Raw genomic sequence first — 18,977 nt, 5'->3', positions numbered from 1 at the left:
CATAACATTTGTCTGAACCCCGTGGAGCTGTCTTGACAGCTCAGCAATTAGGCTTGATAATGCTGATGCAGCTGGAAACCTCATCCTGTCTGGCCTTGACACCAGTAGGAAAAACATGATGACACTCATATCAACAGCACCACATCAAAGTGACACAAATGTGAGAAAGGCATGTTTATATACTGCACAGGAAGGTTGTTTACAAGTCACCTCTGCAGTCTCTAGAGGGTGTGATGTTAGATAAAGACATTCAGTGCAGGGTGTGATGTTACATATGCCATAACCAGCCCACAATTGGTTTTGATGGAACATGACAATGCTTTAAAAAGGAGGGGGGGTTGTTAGTATTTTGTTCATGGAAATCATTATCAGTCAGACAATCCCAACAGCAGCTACATTTGATAAGCACGAGAGCTTCAGTGTGATACTTACACCAGGAGGCTGGTCCTTGGAGAACATACCCCAGGTGTGATAACTGAGATTGTGTTTATAGGTGGGATGCTCCGTCTCTCCAAAGCCGTAGACATACTCTGATGACAGTAGAGTAGACACTTGGATGAACATGTCTGAGAATGTAAAACCTGGCACAGAGGAGTCCCAACTAAGAAAAGTGACAGAGGATTAAATCAATGAGAGATGGAAAGAGAGAGGGGGAGAGGGAATTATTGTCAAAGGAAGTTATTCACAATATGTTTGACACAAATAAGCATAATAACCCGCAGGAACTGCAGGCATTCCTTCAACATACTTCATACATTTTAATTAGTAAACTTTCTACTGACACTTCTAAAAAACACGGAAGGCTTAACTACAAAAAGAAGATTAAAGATATGCTTTGAAAAGACTCTTCAATGCTGGACTGCTTTATGTGACATCATCATGACTGCTGAACAAGAGGAAACTACTTTAGGCACTGATACACTGGGAAACTTTCCTGAGCTTATCTGATTGGGTAACTGTGCCAGATGAGTTGACTCAGCGTTGTTAATTTAATATCACAGGGTAAAAATGTGTTTCTTGCCTGAAAATATGGTAGAATAGAAATTTTACCCCACATCTCACTTTATTGCTTGTTAATGGGAGCATCTATATTGCCCAAAATGGCCTGGTGAATCACTGCCCTAAAGAGGACAATTTAAGGGACAAAGTGAAGGGATTGCATCGAGCTTGTTGAAACAAAATGAATGCATTGCATATTCATTTACCTTAATGTTTAGGAAAGTATATACTTTATTTATTAAACATAACTGTGGTTAACATTCTCTTTTTTAAGAGTGACTGGCCATGGTAGGGAGCAATAATAAGGAGCTAAAGGCTAACAACATACAACAGACAAAATATGTCGACACATCAGAATTAATGACAAATATGCTTTTTTAATAAGATTAATATTCCAATAGAGATCTGAAGTGAAACTGGACCAGGTTATGTTGCAGAAGTAAGAAAACCTCATTAAAAGTCACATTGACATTTGTAATAACACTAAAAGTTTTGCCTTGGAACATTGACATTTCACTGCACAGGTTTAGATAAAGATGATATGAAAATATATGAATTGCTGAACTGGTAACATTTTGGAGAAGTTGTAGTTTTTTATAATGATGAAAGATCCAAACAATAGTGATAAACCAAAAATTAATGAAACATCTAGAACACAACAACAACCTCAGCCCACCTGAACCACTTGTACAACTGAAATACTTACATCTTGGTTCCTGTGCGTTTCCTTGTGACCTGGATGCCAAATGGGTTGGGGGTAACCTCGACCTTGTAAAGCCTCTTGCTCTCGTCAGTCTCAGGAGCAGCAGGAACAGACAGTGGCACTGGAACCTCATAACGATCTGTGGCTGGGTCCCAGATCTGGACAGGGAGGGAATGATAGTGTGTCAGTGTGTGTGTGTGTTTATGTGGAGCACACAAGCAGGATGAATGCATTGAAATAAAGAAAAATAGTCAGAGAAGCAGCACGGGGAAAGAAACATGATATGCACCACTACTAGCACGAAGAAACAGACACCTTAAACTGTAGCATGTCGCTGCTGTGGTAATGGATCTTAACACGAATTGTGTCAATGTCTGGTGAATCTGGGCGTCCACTGCTCCTGTATTTCTTGTTCCGAGTGATATCAACTGTTATGCCTGAGCTGGTGTTTTTTACTTCTGTAACAGTGTAACCAAAGTCCCTTGGATAGAAGCACCATGGAGCACCTTCACTGGTGCTTGGCTGAATGGGGACAGAAAGCATATCAACATTTTGAAGCTGTTGTTTAGTGATAGAATACATAAATAATATGTGTATGTGCATGTGAACCTCATCTGTGTCACCCCTCACCTCCCAGATGCAGCCTCTGGCCTTGCACTTAGCCTCATCTGCATGCTGCTCTGGATAGCAGTCAAAGCGCTGGCTCTCCTTCGGGTCCAGTTCCCACTGCACCACATAGGTCTCCCCGAAAGTCAGGGAGAGGCCACGCAGGGACATAACCTGTGTGTTTGTGATGAAATTAAGGTGAGGACTAAGGTGGGTGAAAGCAGTGATTATTAAATCCAAGAATGCCAATGTCAGGACATGCCCAGACAGGCTTGCTGTGTGCTATCAATTAAGACAGCTGTTCATTTCCCTCTATGTTTCAACAGCCTCTCCTAGGAACAACAAATCTTGGGGAGCACCTTTCACTCTAGCCACTACAATCACCATCTGAAGGCAGTAAGGCTATAAAGCAGGTAGGAAATGTTTTTGAAAAAAACATAACACACTCAAGTAAAAAAACAATAAAACACAGGGAGCCAACGTGACCTGTGTAGTAAAGTACTGTTCTATTTTAGTGTATATGGAAGTAATGATCTTTCGTGGCTGTGAGCTATGTTCAAGGCCCAATCTGACTAGGCATACAAAGACTGATGGACATGACAAGCCAGAGTTTAGGTTTAACAGCACATTTACCCTTCACCCCCAGGAAATGATTACCGCTGAGAGTCATTTGATAAATGCATGCTTGTGTGTGTGACCAGAGAGACCTTGACGATTTACAGAAGCATAGCCCTGGCTGCACACACATAAACACATGTGCACACGCAAGTATACACAAGCACAAAAGGTAAAGCTCTATAGTAATACTTAACTGAACCTTGTTGACACTTTATAGACTCCTGCTTATAACCCTGGGCAGTTACTGTAGGACCATTGTTATTCTTTCTCACTACTCTTTCTCTTGCTGACACACACATGCATATGGATTTCTTCATAGTTTTTATTAGTTACACACAGACAAGTACAACATAGTCTCCCTACCCTTTCTCACTCATTCTCACACACACACCCACACACACACACACACGGAAGCTTTTACGATCCTCTCCTAACGTAAATTGTTATCATTTCTTACACTTAGAGGCTAACCTTGAAATGTACAGTTATGTTTTCAATCCTGGTCTTATTGAAACAAATGGCAGAAGTCGGCAAGAGTGGCCACCATAGAACTCATCCACTCTAAATCTGTCCTGTATCATACAGCAAGGTTTTCCTCACAGTGAAAATACTTGAATAGCTTAACTTGACTTGGATGAGAAAATGGGAGTTTTTCATATGATATGTCTATGTTGAGCCTATTATTCCATTGTTTATTCAATTCTAACCTACTAATACAATTCCTTATTTATTTTCAATTATAAAATTCCCATTACCAAATGTGATTCACTCAATCCTGGGAATGCAGATTAAAAGCAGAAATGTAACAAACAATAACAAATAATTATTATATTTATAATTAATTTTCTAAAGCAGGACAAAAGAAGATTATTTTTTGGCCACTTGGAGGCAGCAGAACAAGCTGTAAACATTAGGGGTGTCACGATTTTCCAAATCCTCCAAATTCTCGATTTTTAAATTTCTTTTTTTTTTTAAAAGCACAGGTTGCTATGCCATTTTTAGACTAGACTTTTATGCAATATAATATCTGACCTTTGTTCGCAATGTTACATTACAGTACATGTCATGTAATTTAGCTAACGCTTTTATCCAAAGCGACTTACAATTATATCAGAAGTCGCACGCCTCTGGAGCACTACTACAATGGTAAACACACAGAATATGGTACACGCACATAGCAGAGCCTGCAAACTGTGGCTTTTTTGTCGACAATGCAAACGTTTAACTCACTGGAAATCCAAAATACTTCCACACTTTCACACACTTCAGTGAAAGAGGAGGGGGCTCAAGTTCTGTCGATGGGTCTCCAGCATCTGCAGTTGCGATGCTAACTTTTGACTGGCTGTAGCTAAGTTACAGGAGGTTGACTGACTCGTAGCACTTCAGCACGTGTGTTTTTTCCGCTTGACAAGCCGATCAGACGTGACATGGGGGTGTGGCAGTATCGACGATTCCATTTTTTTTATTCGAAATTCAAGATTGTGACTTAATTTTGGTCGATTTCGATTTTAAATCAAAATCGTGACACCCTTAGTAAACATACAATAGTAATGACATACTATCACATATAAAGTTGATATGGCAAACTTGTTGCAAATAGTTACCTATTTTACGCATTCAGCAGACACAGAGCAACATTAGCATTTATTTTGAGTCACGTTTCTGGCCACCTGATGAATGTCCGACAATCACACACTGTTTTGCACTGATCTGGTCTCCATCAAACTCCTGAGGGAAATATCTGAGTTCCTAAATGCTTGACTTGGTTCACATTTTTTTTTACATTGTTGGTATTGTTACATTGTGCTCTATGCAATATTTTAATGCATTTTCTGTAAAGGTATTTTCCCCTAGCATACAAAAAGATAATGGTTGCTGTTTTTATTTTGCATTTTTACATGGCAATGTCTATGTGTTTGTTTACCTTCTTAGCTTCATCATACTGTATGTTGGTGTTGGGCACTATGGTGGTAGAGTTTCCATTTGTGCCAATGTGAGTCGCAGAGACAGAGATAGGAAGTCGAGGCACACCGAGGACAGTAATGTTCTCAAACTTAAGGTTGTTTGGGTCCCTGTAGCCGGAATGGGTCACCTGCATCTTCAGCACTCCCTATAAGGCAGAGGACATACAATGATATGCCTAATTTGCTCTCAAACTAAATTGCTGAATTTACATTCTGAAACATATAATGTTTTTCAGTTTTTTTTCAGTTTTTGTTTTCAATAGATAGAATAATAGGTTGATAGATCTAACGTACAGGAAGAACATCACCGTCATTCATTAAACATGCAAGCCAATTCTCAGTGCTGGGAAGGAGGCACATGGGGTACTTGTTCCAACAAAGCTTCAGCAGTGTAACATGGACCAATTATGCTTAGTGGTGTGGTCTCTGGGGGTTTTGAACTTAAGTTCAGATCAGAGGGACTATGTGGGCTGGATTTAGAAGACGGTGTGGATGTGTGCGAGGGAAACTTACATTGACAGTGGAGAACTCGTAGTGGATGTGGTTGCCTGTTATAACTGTTTCTGTAAAAAGAAAAAAAAGAGCAGATGTTTTTCACAGCAGTTTGACAACAGATGTACTGCCACACAGTAGAGAACTGACCTTCACTTGTTAATGTGTGTTAGCTGACTAACAGTGTTTGAACAGTCACACTGACTTATGTGATGCTTTGTGCTTGACAAGAGCTTCAATTTGATGCTCATAAAAACATGCCTGTAATGAATGATAATAACAAGATGTGGATGATCCTGTCTCACACACACCAGTACATTTGCATACAATACCTCTGGAATCTCCATCATCCCAGAATAGCTCCCCAGCTGCCTGGTTGTTGTCATCAAGAGCGACGATCAAACCCATGGGGTTACGCCGACTAGAGACACATAAACACAGGTTGAAGTACAAACACCATACGCACGTGTATTTCCAATTGAATGAATCAAAAAACTACTATCTGTGCATATTAATCAAATATAACACGAGACACAATTTGATGCATTTATGATTATGATTTATGTACATTTGTTGATGCTCTGTGTATGCTTTTGTGTGCATGATAATATGAATGTACATCGCATGTAATTACTGTACGTGATTGCTTATTGAAATCTTTAAAACTGTTTGTGTGTGTGTGTGTGTGTGTGTGTGTGTGTGTGTGTGTGTGTGTACCTGTATGTAGTGGTGACATCAGGTTTCTGCGTGGGAAGGATAGCGCCGCCTCTGATGTGTAAACCAAGTTTGTCAGCTGGCAGATGCATATCAACATACTTTCTGCGGTCTGCCAACCGTTCCATCTGATTGGTAGGAGAACAGAATCTATTAACTTACCTAAATTCCACCGTATGATGCTCTGTGGGCAAGACAATCTCTGTGTTGCCCATTTCATGGTTAGGACAGACAGTGGCCATGGCACAAGCCTGGGCTGCTTGCATGAAATTTACTTCTCTAGAATTGACTTTTTCTGAGTGAGGCCCCTTAAACACTGACACAGAAACACAGGAAACACCTATGTGTACCATTGGTGTAAATGGATCAGTTTTTAGTCTGGGTCTGCAACCCTGCTAGGACATGTATTTGGTCCAAAGCTGTTTTATAATCTACAACAGTGAAAACAAGATACTACAGCATAGAAAACTTAAGCCATTAATGATGACTTTAGGCCTTCTCAGCTATAAATTCCACTCTTAGAAATACTTGAGATATTTGAACCTGATTGCTGCAGTTATTGCATGACGTTTTATTGCATAAGTTTAAAGAATAATTTAAAGAGCATTTAAAAAATGCCGGTTTACGGTTTTGTTTACTCTGGATACGCCACAGGCCTTACTGTGGACACTTTTCATTGGAGCTACTTTCTACTGAGAAAAATATGTCTGTTCAAAGTAAAGTTTGTGGAATATGCACTATTGTAATTAGTAAACCTGTGAGCCCCACAAATAAAATTCCATTCACCTTCATTGTATTGGGGTTGTGGCAGAAATCTCAGAGAAGGATATGTGAAAACCTAAGGGAATGAAGCCAAATCCATGGCTACCAGTAGAGGTAAGTAAGACAATATGTATTTTTTTGTAATTTGGGTGAACTGACCCTTTACATATAAGTTATCAGTGAAATAGAAAAATACAGCTTGTTCTTGTAGCTCATAGTTATCAAACCTAAGCCTCATTTTGGAAAATGAGCCACTGCCCTTGATCACAGTTGAAGTTTTGAAGAAAAGAAAAAATCTAAATGGTTACAAAAAAGTTTAAAAGTGCTGTGACTGAGTCAGTTGAGGAGGATGTCAAATGTGTTAATTTGTTTTGCATAATGACATAATCATTGTAATGGTATTGTTCTGTACTGCTAAGAATAACTTATTTGACATGAGGAGACACATTTCTCTCTCTCTTTCTGTGTCTCTTTCTCAGCCCCTCCACTCATTTCTCAGAGGGCCCAGATAGAGCACAGTTAATTTCTGATCCCCTGAGGACTGAATCCTCAGACCAGCCTAAAACAATTTAAAACTGTCTTTTCTCCATCTCCTCTCATTCTCCTTTAACCTCCTTCTTTCTCCACGTCATGTTATTCTCTCTTGTGGTGCTCTAATTCTTTTTTCTATCCCATTTTCCTCTATTCCCATGGAAGTGTGTGTGTGTGAGTGAGTGAGTGTGTGTGTGTGTGTGTGTGTGTGTGTGTGTGTGTGTGTGCGTGTGTGTGTGTGTGTGTGTGTGTGTGTGTGTGTGTGTGTGTGTGTGTGTGGTACAATACAGTAGAGTATGGGCCAGTGTGTGGGCTGAAGTTAGTGGAGCGTCTACAAGCAATTTCAGATCTTATCACCCCCTCATTGTCTGCCTTAAGGAGGTCTTCTCTAGCTGTGCATTCTCTTCTCTTTATTCCTGCTGGCCATTCCTCCCATCTCCCTACTCCTCTACATACCGTTAATGCCATCCCCCTTTTCTTCTTCCCATCTTCTAGATTTGCCCCTGCTTTTCCTCTCTCTCTCTCTCCATGTCACGTACTGTCTTAATTCAGCTCCCATCCTGTCTGTTTTTGCTCCTTCATCCCTTTGTTTTTTTTCTATTATTTCATTACTTTGTAACTTGTTTTTCATGGTCATTTTCACTACATTCCCCGATTCCATCCTCCTACCCAGATAATCACAGGGGACCAACCAGGATAAGGGGCCGGCGGCAAGACAGCCAATCTAATCGTTCATCTGATCAGTGGGCGCTTTACATCGCCACTGTGACGACCAAATAAGGTCCCAAAGGAGCTCAACACCTCTTTTATCTCTCTGTCAGGGAGATAGTCTCTCCACTCTTTTTTCCTGTCCCCTCTTTCACTCTATCTTTGTCCTTACTCTCGCTCTGTCTTATCGCTCTCGTCTCTCAGTCTCAGACAAAGAACTCCAAGGCAAAGACTTTCATGTGACACGTGTTATTTTTGTATGTGTTCATTCCACTAACATAATAATTAAAAGTGATTTTGCAACCATTTTTGTTGAGCACTACACTTTTATGTTTACAAATAATCAGGTACACCCATGCAAAATAATGCATTAATACAGTAACCCTGCAATTATTCATGTTTAGCCTATTTGTCATCCCATTTCCTGTTTACCATATGTATAAGGCTAATGACGTTCAGTTTCATAAGACTGTATCAGAGAGATGTTGATTCAACTCTATGGTATTTTTTTATGCCTTGTGGTTTTGAATCTGATTGCATTTTATTGACAGGTGTTTTTAATATTCCATTTTCTTCATGTATGTAAATTGGGTAGGAAAAACGTAAGAAACACCCACACTGTGCTGTCTAATTAAAGTATGAATCTAGTTTTCTCACAGATTAGACATCGTTTAATGGCCATCATAACAGAGAAAACAATAAAAGAATGAATGTGATGTGCACTTAACTTGGAGAATATTCAGTTTGTCGCAGGTAAAGTTCCTTTTTTTCTCTAAAATAAAATATATCAGCAATATTTTGAGCTGGGAGATTTGAAGTGTTTGCTGTAAGTATATACCTTATTTTGCATCTATAACAACTACTGATCTTTTCTTATCTGAAGAGGAAAAGGATGCTTTACGAGAAACTATTTTAAAGTGAGCAGAATATAGTCTTACCGTCTCATAGTCATACCACACAGCATCTGGGATATATGCCCACACCTTGTCCACACCCTGCAGAAAACAAGAACAACATATTTCTTCATATGTGTGCATATTTTAACAAATCTAAACATTTGTTGTTGCTATTAAATACATTATAAAGCTCTGATTTGTAGAGTAGACATCACAAGATGACAGCTTTGTGTTCTGTGTGAAGCATGCCTGTGTTTGATTTGTGTTAGCAGCCAGTAACACCTGCTTTAGCTCACTGCACCAATCCTGATACTTTAATCTTCTTAACAGGGTTAAACACGAGGAGAGAAGCTACAATACACTACAAAGGAAGCGTGGATCCTTCTTGCCGCTATAAATCACTGCAACTTAACAATAATAAAAAAAGATAAAATATTTCCATCAAGGAGAGTTATTTCAAAACTGCCTACCATCTGATATAAAGTTTTCACAAAGCCCTTGTGACATTTTAGTCTACAGTGCTATGATGGTACAGATGATGGAAAAGACAGCATCAAGCGACGACTGATAGGTGACAGCCTTTGATAGCTTAAGGTGGTTGACAGACAGGAGCAATCAATAGAAGAGTGCCAAGCCTTTGATAGCATTGTCACTTCCCTGCTCTTTCTGGCGGGCAGAACAGAGGGAGAGAGAGGGAGATAAACACAGAGAGTGCAGCAAAAGAAAGAGCAAACTAGACCAAATTGTGAAATACACTATGTCAGCTGTGTAGGGCAAGGCCGTCTGTCAAAGTCATCGATGGCACAAACATATCTCTCTCTCTCTCTCTCTCTCTCTCTCTCTCTCTCTCTCTCTCTCTCTCTCTCTCTCTCTTTCCAGCAGCATGTTCTATTGTGTGGCCCTCTGAGGCCTGTTATTAGGAACAAGAAAGAGGGTCGACAGGAAGCCAAGAACGAACAAAGGTAAGAGAATAAGGAACAAAGGATAAACAAACAGAGGCAAATAAGAGCAAATTTGAAATTCAAAACACGTGAAACTCTATAAAGAGTAAAATATGATAAAGACATATTTCTTTAATGGCCTGCTAACTAAATTAAATGACTTAATGCCCTCTTTGGGGTCCACATTCGCAGTTTGAGGCAGATCACCTGTCAGAACCGCTACACAGCCTGTGGGATGACAGCCTGGGGAAATGGATGCTCCCTCTATACCTCGTTTTCTGGTGTCTGATTTGCTTGCGGCACATATCACTCACCACACTGACTAATGGGAAGGGACTGCAGGACTAAGCATGTCTGCTAACTGTGATTGAGAGGGACAAGTCATGAGGCCTGTATCCTCATTTAGAGTACTGAAGCTCAGTTAGCCATAAGGTAAGATTTGATCAGGTGGGCTAAAGATTCATACTGGCAGCATGATCAGATGGTAGCTGAGGTAGATGAGAGAGGCAGAGAGAGAGTGAGCGAGAGGGAAAGAGAGATGGGATGAAATGAAATGGGATCACAAGGGTGAGTTGCAGCAGCTGATTAAGATAATGCAGATGAGATAAGAGAGTCGACGTTTGATGAAAGGATGAGCTAAAAAGTAAAGTGAGTAAGGGAGCAAGTGGGGAAGCATGGATGAAGACCGGAGGGGATGGCAGAGAGCGAGACAGGAGATCTCCACAGAGATCACACAGATCAAGGTTAAAGCATCGACTGATGAATGACGGAGCAAGAGCATCATTAGGGAAAGGCAGAAGCAGCCGGACAAAGTGATAAATACAAAGAGGCAGAGAGATATGAGCATAATGAAAAAAGAAAAGAGAAGGTAGGATGTGAAGGGTTGTTAAAGAACAGCCTGTGACCTCACTCAAGCAACTGACACTATCTCTTCATGTTGGCCCTTCACATCCGGATGCATCTGTAACAGATAGTGGGCGCTCTGTTCTTAATGCCTGCCCTTACCCTGGCTTAAACCACAGCATCGCGGCTCAGCAGCACCCTGTCACCACAAAAGATGAATATTCAGCCACATTGGATCTGTCATTTGGAAAGAATCCTTTTCAAGTGGCATTGCAGAGGGGTCCTCCAAATTATTGTTAAAAACTAAAAAGTCTTAATATGAATCCAAAATATTATTAGCAAATATAAATCCCAACTGCTAACTGGCCTCAAGGTAAGGTAGTCTCTAAGGTAGCCATCCACGGATACAGTTAATCCTAAGGATTCACTGTGACTCATGTATTTATTAAAACATGATTTAAAAAACCATGCCAACAATTATTAAGCTATTTGAATAGCTTAGTATTCTATGCACTAAAAAGGTATGTGTAAAAGCTTTAGGCCGCCCTACACGTTATTGTAGGCCCAGTTTTTTATGCAACTTAATTTTATACAATATATGTAGTAGGGGGTCCATGATCCATCTCTCTTTCAATTGAGGGGTCATTGGCTTAAAATACGTTGAAGACTCCTGTTCTCAGTGTGCCACACTGCTCTGTCAAAACAGGCCATGTTTAGTAATGAAAAAACATAAAACTTAATATGTGAGAGAAGAAAATCATAAGTTACAGTTAGTCTCACAACTTTTATAAAATTTGAACATACATGGGTAGATTTAGGTTACATTATCACCCTGAAGTGTGAGATACTTAATGTCATTATTTCACATTGCTCAAAACCACCTTGACACTAGTTTTCAATGGGTAACCTGTTTGGGATAGCCCATTGTGACTGTATTGGCTGTATTTTTCCATTAATGTTGCATTTCTATCAGATACAGATTTTTGTTCTTGCTACCTTGGACCTATTTGGTATTTTTCTGCCTGCCATGAACTTCAGTATGCAGAAGTAGGAGGGGAGGTTATGTGGGATCTTGTAAGTATTGATTGTCAGTATTGATCAAGCAGCATGGTGTATTTGTGGTGTTTTGCTCAGGTTTGGTTTAACCTAAATTCTGGGCACATGAACAAATGTTACTCAAAAGCCGGCAAACTCTGTTTGTGGATATGTTGGCCAAATTGATTTGAAATTTGAACTCCCTCAAGCATAGAAAAAACATAACTTGTATTTTTCATTTCAACTGTACAGTATACTGCACATGTGGCTGTGTTGTGAATGACGGGTTTCAAACATAGAGCTGTCAGAATGTGCCACGATGCATTAAGTGAGAATTGTCTGGCCGAATGCATTTGCATCTGTACATGTCAGTGACTGGCTATTAGACGCTCCCTTATAACCAAACTGTCCCTGCAGATGCTTACAGTGTCACCCAAAGAGCTCCCACATGACATCAACATGGTAAGCAAACAGGTAAGTTTATTTAATGCACTGTGAATTAATTCATGATATTTCTGCACCATTACAAGCAATGTCATAATTTGGCTCCTTGGAGATGCATTTCTATTGCAGACATTTCCCTCCATTCAATTATCAGGGCACTTTGGTGATGCAGAGCACATTGCTTTAAAAGAGACAGAAAACAAGTGATTGGTCATAATTGACACCAACCCCTAACCCACCACTCATAATAGATTTCTTTTAATCCTATCCTGTTTACAACTGCACTACAGTTCAGCTGTGCCTCTGGCCTTAAACAGACTAAAAGTAGGTGCACTGTTGACTGCTATTGTTTGTCTTGTTTATCTGTTTGATTTGCAAAAATAACAACATAGCATATAGCCTATCCGTGTCCCTACTTAGGACTGCTCAAACCCTGGCTTAGGCATTGCAAGCATAAACCCTCCACTTCTTGTATTTGAAACTTTTATCACAATCACACGACTGAAGTTACTTTATCCCCGGCCCCACTATGAATCCAATTGCTTTCCACTATTCTGTAATTCACAAGAGGCCATGCTAAATTGCTTATTAATCAGGCCACTTTGACATGACCGCAATTGCTGTGTATGCACGCATACACATGCACGTACAGACAGGCACACAGACATATGCATATTCGTCACACACACACACACACACACACGCGCGCACACACACACACACACACACACACACACACACACACACACACACACACACACACACACACGCACACACACACACACACACACACACACACACTGAGACAAACATGCACAAACACACATATTCACACTTCCATCAACACTTCTAATCTTCTAGTAATGAGGTCAGTGCTCTCATTAGAGCTGAGAGAAAAGAGGGAGGATATGAAAGAGAGAAGAAAGAGGGATGAGAGGAGGGAAGGGCAACAAAGAAAATCCCATGTCATGTTTTCCCAGTGGAGGTCAGTGTGTGTGTGTGTGTGTGTGTGTGTGTGTGTGTGTGTGTGTGAGTGAGTGAGTAACTGATCATCTCATCTGCATAATCTGCAAGACACTTTTCTCTATGTACTACATGTACAAATCTATATGTACTGTATGATAGTTTCTGCATCTAGATATGATATGGTACATGCAAGTAGATTTTGATTCAGCGCAGGTACTTGAAGGACCAAATCATGTTCATATACAGTATGTAGGCCTACAGTATGTGTATGTGTGTATTCTGGGACGTTGAGTTTTTTTGTGTGTGGTGGCTGACCGGGTCTAGTACAGGTGTGATGAGCAGGTGTTTTCCCCACAGGAACTGGCGGTCCACTGTCCAGGTTGCGTTGTCAGAGTAGAACCTGGATGTGACAAAGAAGAGTATAGAATCAATTAGATATTGTAGTATATGATTTACTTACACACATGGTTCAATTTGGCTAAAACAAATGGTTAGAGGTCACCTTCTAGAGGAAGTGACTTTGCTGGAGCAAATGGGGGCCACTGACAGATTGGCCCCAGCACTGGACTGACATACCCCCATCACCACGTCTCATGTTACATAGGACAGTACTTAACCTCATGTTTGAAGAGAAAATCTTCAGAGTGACCATTTTGAGAATTGAGAACTGTCCTCTCCGGGTTCTGCAGAACCCGTCATGATGCTGAAATCTTTGTTGTAATAAACCTTTTTATTATCAAGATCAGTGTCGGCGAATACTTCTTCCATACAGCATCAGAGCAACGAAACTAAAGATACCACAATATCTTTGTCATTATGCTCTGGCTAACAAAAACACATTTTAGACTACATTCATTGTGTAAATGCCCCATGACTCTCATTCAGTAAATAGCTGTCTATATATTGCATGCTGCTTTATTACAACCTTTGGAGCAATGTATGTTAACTTTGTTAAACATTATATTACCACTATGTCCAACCTCATCATTCATTATTCAATATTCAAATTCAACAAAATTGAAAGAAAAACAAAATCAAACACATTGTAGTCCACTTAAAATTCCCACTAAAGTTTACAACCTATTATTTGGATGCAGGGATGTTGACCCAGCTTGTTATATCACCACATAATTCTGACAGTCACAAAGTTTCCATATCTGGACAATTTAATGCCTCATGGCCCTCACAGGGAAGTGTTAATTATTTCTGGCATCACCTTTAAGAAATATAAAAATAATTATAATAGCCTACACGGAAAATGTTTTTCATTAGTCAAATAAAATTCTCCATTCCAAAGTGCAATGCTAAATAAAGCATAATGTGAGACTGGTTTGGGGTTCCCTGGTAGCTCACCTGGTAGAGCATGTACCAAGGGTTCAGTCCTTAACGCAGTGGCTCGGGTTCGAGTCCGACCCGAGGCTCTTTGCTGCATGTTCTCTCTCTCTGGCCTTTTCCTGTCTTTATCTGCCTATCAAATAAAGGCCAAAAAAATAATATTTAAAAGTGATTTCGGTTCATGTAGAGAACTGAACTTAACTGAAGTCCCGCTTGTATTGGCTGACTGGCATCAGTATGCGCTACAATGATTGGTTCATCCCTAGCTCTGTGACGAGTAACGTCCAATCATATTCATGCAGGTGTAGAGCGCGGACATTACAACCTGGTACTCTGCTAATTATGCTCATGTAAACGCCGTTTGCTGTACACAGCTGACCGCACACAGTCTGTGCTTCTCTTTTTTGATGACTTTCTTTAAAGGAGTAACGTTAATATAATTGCGGTGCACCGCTGCCGCTGTCGGCGCGTGGTCAGCTGGTTGTTAAACAGCTGGCACAGTTTCCCTGTGTTTACTGTAGGACCTGGGACCACCCTGTCGGTAGACTGCTCACCGGATTCCTACTCGCCATTACACCGGGGTCAAAGGTAAGTGTCTGCTGCTGTTCTCCTCGTTACTTTGTGGTTGCTTCAGGTTGTGTTTGCTTGGCTAGCTATGGCTGCATTGTGGTTGGCTATTTCTGGGTTCAGCTTAGCTGCTCTGCTGTTGCTGTTCAATATTCAATTTGTTATGTGCATGAATTATTGGCATTTAGCATCTGCATGCTTGTAGGTAGGCCTATGTGATGTGCTGCTGGCTGTTTGCAATCTGTTATGATGCTAAATATGTGCACATTCATTTGAAATCTCTGTGTATGCATTTGTGTAGGCATGTACTCATTTGCATTGGTATTAACCAAAATATGAAGTTCATGTAGCAGTTGAGTTGAAGTATTGTGGTGTTGTCTGGCAAGTGCTTGCCTTGGTGTTAATGTCCAAAATGATGATTTGAAGTAGCCTATGCTTCTGTATGGGCTGAATTGGTTTTGGGAATATTTTCCCCTGGCAGTTTCAATGTGTTTTTACCATATGCATAGGCTACTAAAAAATATGATCACTAGAGAATACTTTACTCAAACTTTGGTTTATGGTCATTTGTGTGTGTCATAATGGCATATAAAGCTAAACTCCTGCTTATTGCTAATTTGGTTTGTGTGGATGAGGCCTGGCTTTCCACAATCTTTGCTGCCACAGCTAAATGTACCTCCAGTAGTACAGTAGTACTGTAGATTGTTGATGTAACTAAGATTGCTGTCCACATACAGTATGTATTTTATTGAGGGGGATTAGCTCTCTCTGCTGACTACATATTGCTGCTCTAATTCTGTGACAGCTCCCTCAAAAAACAGAGCTTTTACCACCAAACCTAACTGTATGACCATTTGCTATAAATGGCCAATTTCTTGACGCAAGTGTCTCTGCTTCAACTGACATTATGAGGACACTATACTCGCAATATTTTGAATGACTTACTCATGCATGACAGGACGTACAACAGTCTCCCCTGTGGTGTGGGCTTTGTAGAAGAGTGTGTAGAGGTAAGGAAGAAGTGTGTAACGTATCCTCAGGTAATGTTTAGAGCTCTCCACCAGCATTGAGTTGAGGCCAAAGACAGCTGGATCCTGGGGCTGTAGACAGAAAGATGGGTTTGATGAATGAGAGAGAAGAAGGGTTAATTGAAAATATAGAAGAGACCTTGTTTGAATGAAGCAAATGGAGACATACAAACTTGAAGTGAGAGGAAAGAAAGGTGTGATATCGAGGAGGGGAATAAAAACAAGAAAGAATTTTTTCTTTACATCACCAATTTATTCATGATGAATACATAGACATTAACCTTAATTGTAAATATTAAAATGGAAATTAACTTTACATATGACAAATCTTATACCAGTTTGCCAAGAGAATGAGCAAAAGAGAACTTGAGAGAAAGAAATAAAGGGGGTGGGGAGAGAGTGTGTGAGAAAGAAACAGAAGTATGATTTAATTCATTTGATAGTGGAGAGTGAGAGGGTGATTAGCTGCTTACAGGCCGTGCTCCTCTCATCTGGCTAATCATTTATGCCCTCAGCACCTCTGAGAATGTGATGAAGATTGTGTGTGTGTGTGTGTGTGTGTGTGTGTGTTTGGACTGGCCTGCATGGCCATGATTAGGGCAAAGCAAAGGTCACACATTAGCTGTCTCGTTTAGTGGAAATTGTACTTCAGATTCATCATCATCATGTCCCTTTCCTCAAGCAAATACACCCCCTGCCCTTAAAACACACAAGTCTTACTCACCCATCACCCCAAAAGCATTAGCATGGAAATGTCACATGAAGAATGTCGCGAGAGCATCAAATTTCACGCTATTCAATGCTGCAGACAGACTTTTCTCGACCGTGTCATTTGTGTTCATCTACAATAATAGCTTGGTATGTAGCATCAATATAAACATAGTTGTATGCTCAGTGGGTGCTTTTCTCTCTCTGTGACATTTGATTTGACATTTACATTTATAGTGTGCTTCTTAAAGATAAACACAAATATCTCTCTAACCTCATTATGGTCATTATTATTATTATTATTATTAGTAGTAGTAGTACTATTAGAACCTTTATTAGAATTGTTGAGAGTTGTCTTTGTGAATCTGGGCTGCGTTGGCTCAGAAAACGTTTTAAAGATACAGTACCTAACCTTAGCTAATTGACCATTTGCCAAACCCCTCCCCTCACCAGTGATTGTCATCTCATAGTTTAGCAACCATACCTAGACAGGCAGGCCTCTGTATTATAAAGCAGCATGAATGGGGTTGTAGTAAAATTGATACTACGTATACACGAGTTTGGATGGTGTTTTTTTTACTGTACCATCTACAAAACCAAAAATACCAAAACTGAAATGGATGGATTACACAGTGTGTATGTCGGCTCCAACATTAGCTACAAACGTGAGCATGTCTGGTTAGCAAGCCTACTAACTACAGAAGTAACCCAGCACTAATTTGAAGGACAGGGGCATTTCACACTACATTATTTTGTGGAGTTTCAGGTTGCGTTAAAGACATTGGTTAGTCCTTATTATAAAAGCCTTTTAACACTCTTGTAACATTGAAGTGAAACGTAGCCTACTGGTTTAAACTATAGCTTAAATGACTATATTATCTAATGCTTGGAAACACTGCCAGGTGGAGGTGCCGAAGTCTAGTGTTCTCTCAGACCACTTGAATTACAATATGCTGAAAGATTATTATGGAATTTTTGCCCAACGATGCCAAAAATAAAGTGCCTACCACAGCTTTAAGGGCCTGATGCCTAAAGGCTGCCAACAAAGCAGAAACTGCATTCATATTTTACAATATATCCGCCATACGGCACATCATATTATAGTAATTTAACATAATTTAGTATTACTGTTATCTTTTACTAAAGTGTGAAAACTCAAGGTCTTTGATGAGTATCAGTCTGGCACTGAGCTACTGAGCTTCGTTTTACTTCAGACTCAGATGTTCCAATACCCTGTGCGGCTATAATGGATTTTCAACTGCTAACATTCCCAGTGTTAAACCCAAAATCAGAGGTCCCACAGCTCCCATTTCATAACACAGTTGTACTAGTACTGGTATGATGACAATCTCATGGATACTGAAAGAATTTCTATTTTTAATCACTTGGCATTTTTATAACACCTATGCAATGTTATGAAATGAAGGCTAAACCCTGCAGCACTTTAGACCAAACAATGGCTGTGTGATACATAAATCTAAAACTGACTGAGTCTAATACAAGAATTGTAGAACAAAATGCCTTTACAGTACCTTGTAGCCCTCAGCGTTGTGGTTCCGGCTGAAGGGATAGAAAGCTCCCACCTGCATCCAGCGACGGCATAACTCTTCACTGCAGTCGTCAAAGAATCCACAGATGTCAGCTCCGATCTAAAACACAGGAGGAGACGGCAGCTTGACATTTAGCCGGAACCTACAATATATTTCTATCAATGTCTTAAATGTTAAATTCCGTGTATTGGAATTGTACAGTTGGCATGCCATTTGATAAAATCAGAGAAAAAAGGGTGCTGTGGATTCCAGCTGAAAATTGTGTGTTGAAACTGAAATAAAATAGCATAGCTCTATATATAATGTAAATGTCAATCCAAGCACCTTCAGGAAGAAAACAAACCAACTGAATCTGAGGTCAACAAATCTAGTAAATAAGTGGCACCGATGTGATAGCTGGCCACATATTTGTCTTTTAAAATGTCTTTCTTGATGTCTTTTCAATTCAGTCAAGATTTACTGGCAGACAGTAGATGGGCAGTGATCTATATTTACATTAATTTCACAGTGGAGTCCAAGAAAAGGCCAGTCCACAGGGACTGCTTGCTTTCTATTGTTTACTACTGG

The 18,977-nt window shown here is 40.0% G+C and overlaps 1 protein-coding gene across 2 annotated transcripts in view; it reads right to left on the bottom strand.

The window, feature by feature from the left end:
• si (sucrase-isomaltase (alpha-glucosidase)) overlaps window positions 1-18,977 on the bottom strand; it is an 83,014-nt gene that overhangs the window by 38,061 nt on the left and 25,976 nt on the right. For both annotated transcript variants that reach the window (XM_031293323.1, XM_036001437.1), the window contains exons 18-29: window positions 18,393-18,509; window positions 16,070-16,224; window positions 13,538-13,622; window positions 9,036-9,092; window positions 6,100-6,224; window positions 5,715-5,803; window positions 5,404-5,453; window positions 4,851-5,036; window positions 2,333-2,482; window positions 2,018-2,224; window positions 1,706-1,860; window positions 433-601 (exon numbers count right to left, since the gene is read on the bottom strand). In XM_031293323.1, coding sequence (XP_031149183.1) covers window positions 433-601; window positions 1,706-1,860; window positions 2,018-2,224; window positions 2,333-2,482; window positions 4,851-5,036; window positions 5,404-5,453; window positions 5,715-5,803; window positions 6,100-6,224; window positions 9,036-9,092; window positions 13,538-13,622; window positions 16,070-16,224; window positions 18,393-18,509 — 1,545 coding nt within the window. The remainder of the gene's footprint in view (window positions 1-432; window positions 602-1,705; window positions 1,861-2,017; window positions 2,225-2,332; window positions 2,483-4,850; window positions 5,037-5,403; window positions 5,454-5,714; window positions 5,804-6,099; window positions 6,225-9,035; window positions 9,093-13,537; window positions 13,623-16,069; window positions 16,225-18,392; window positions 18,510-18,977) is intronic.

This window comes from Sander lucioperca, chromosome 5, assembly GCF_008315115.2.
Source record: "Sander lucioperca isolate FBNREF2018 chromosome 5, SLUC_FBN_1.2, whole genome shotgun sequence".
Classification (NCBI taxonomy): Eukaryota; Metazoa; Chordata; class Actinopteri; order Perciformes; family Percidae; genus Sander; species Sander lucioperca.
The sequence above is the reverse complement of the archived record's forward strand: the minus strand, read 5'-3'. Positions and strand labels throughout refer to the sequence as shown.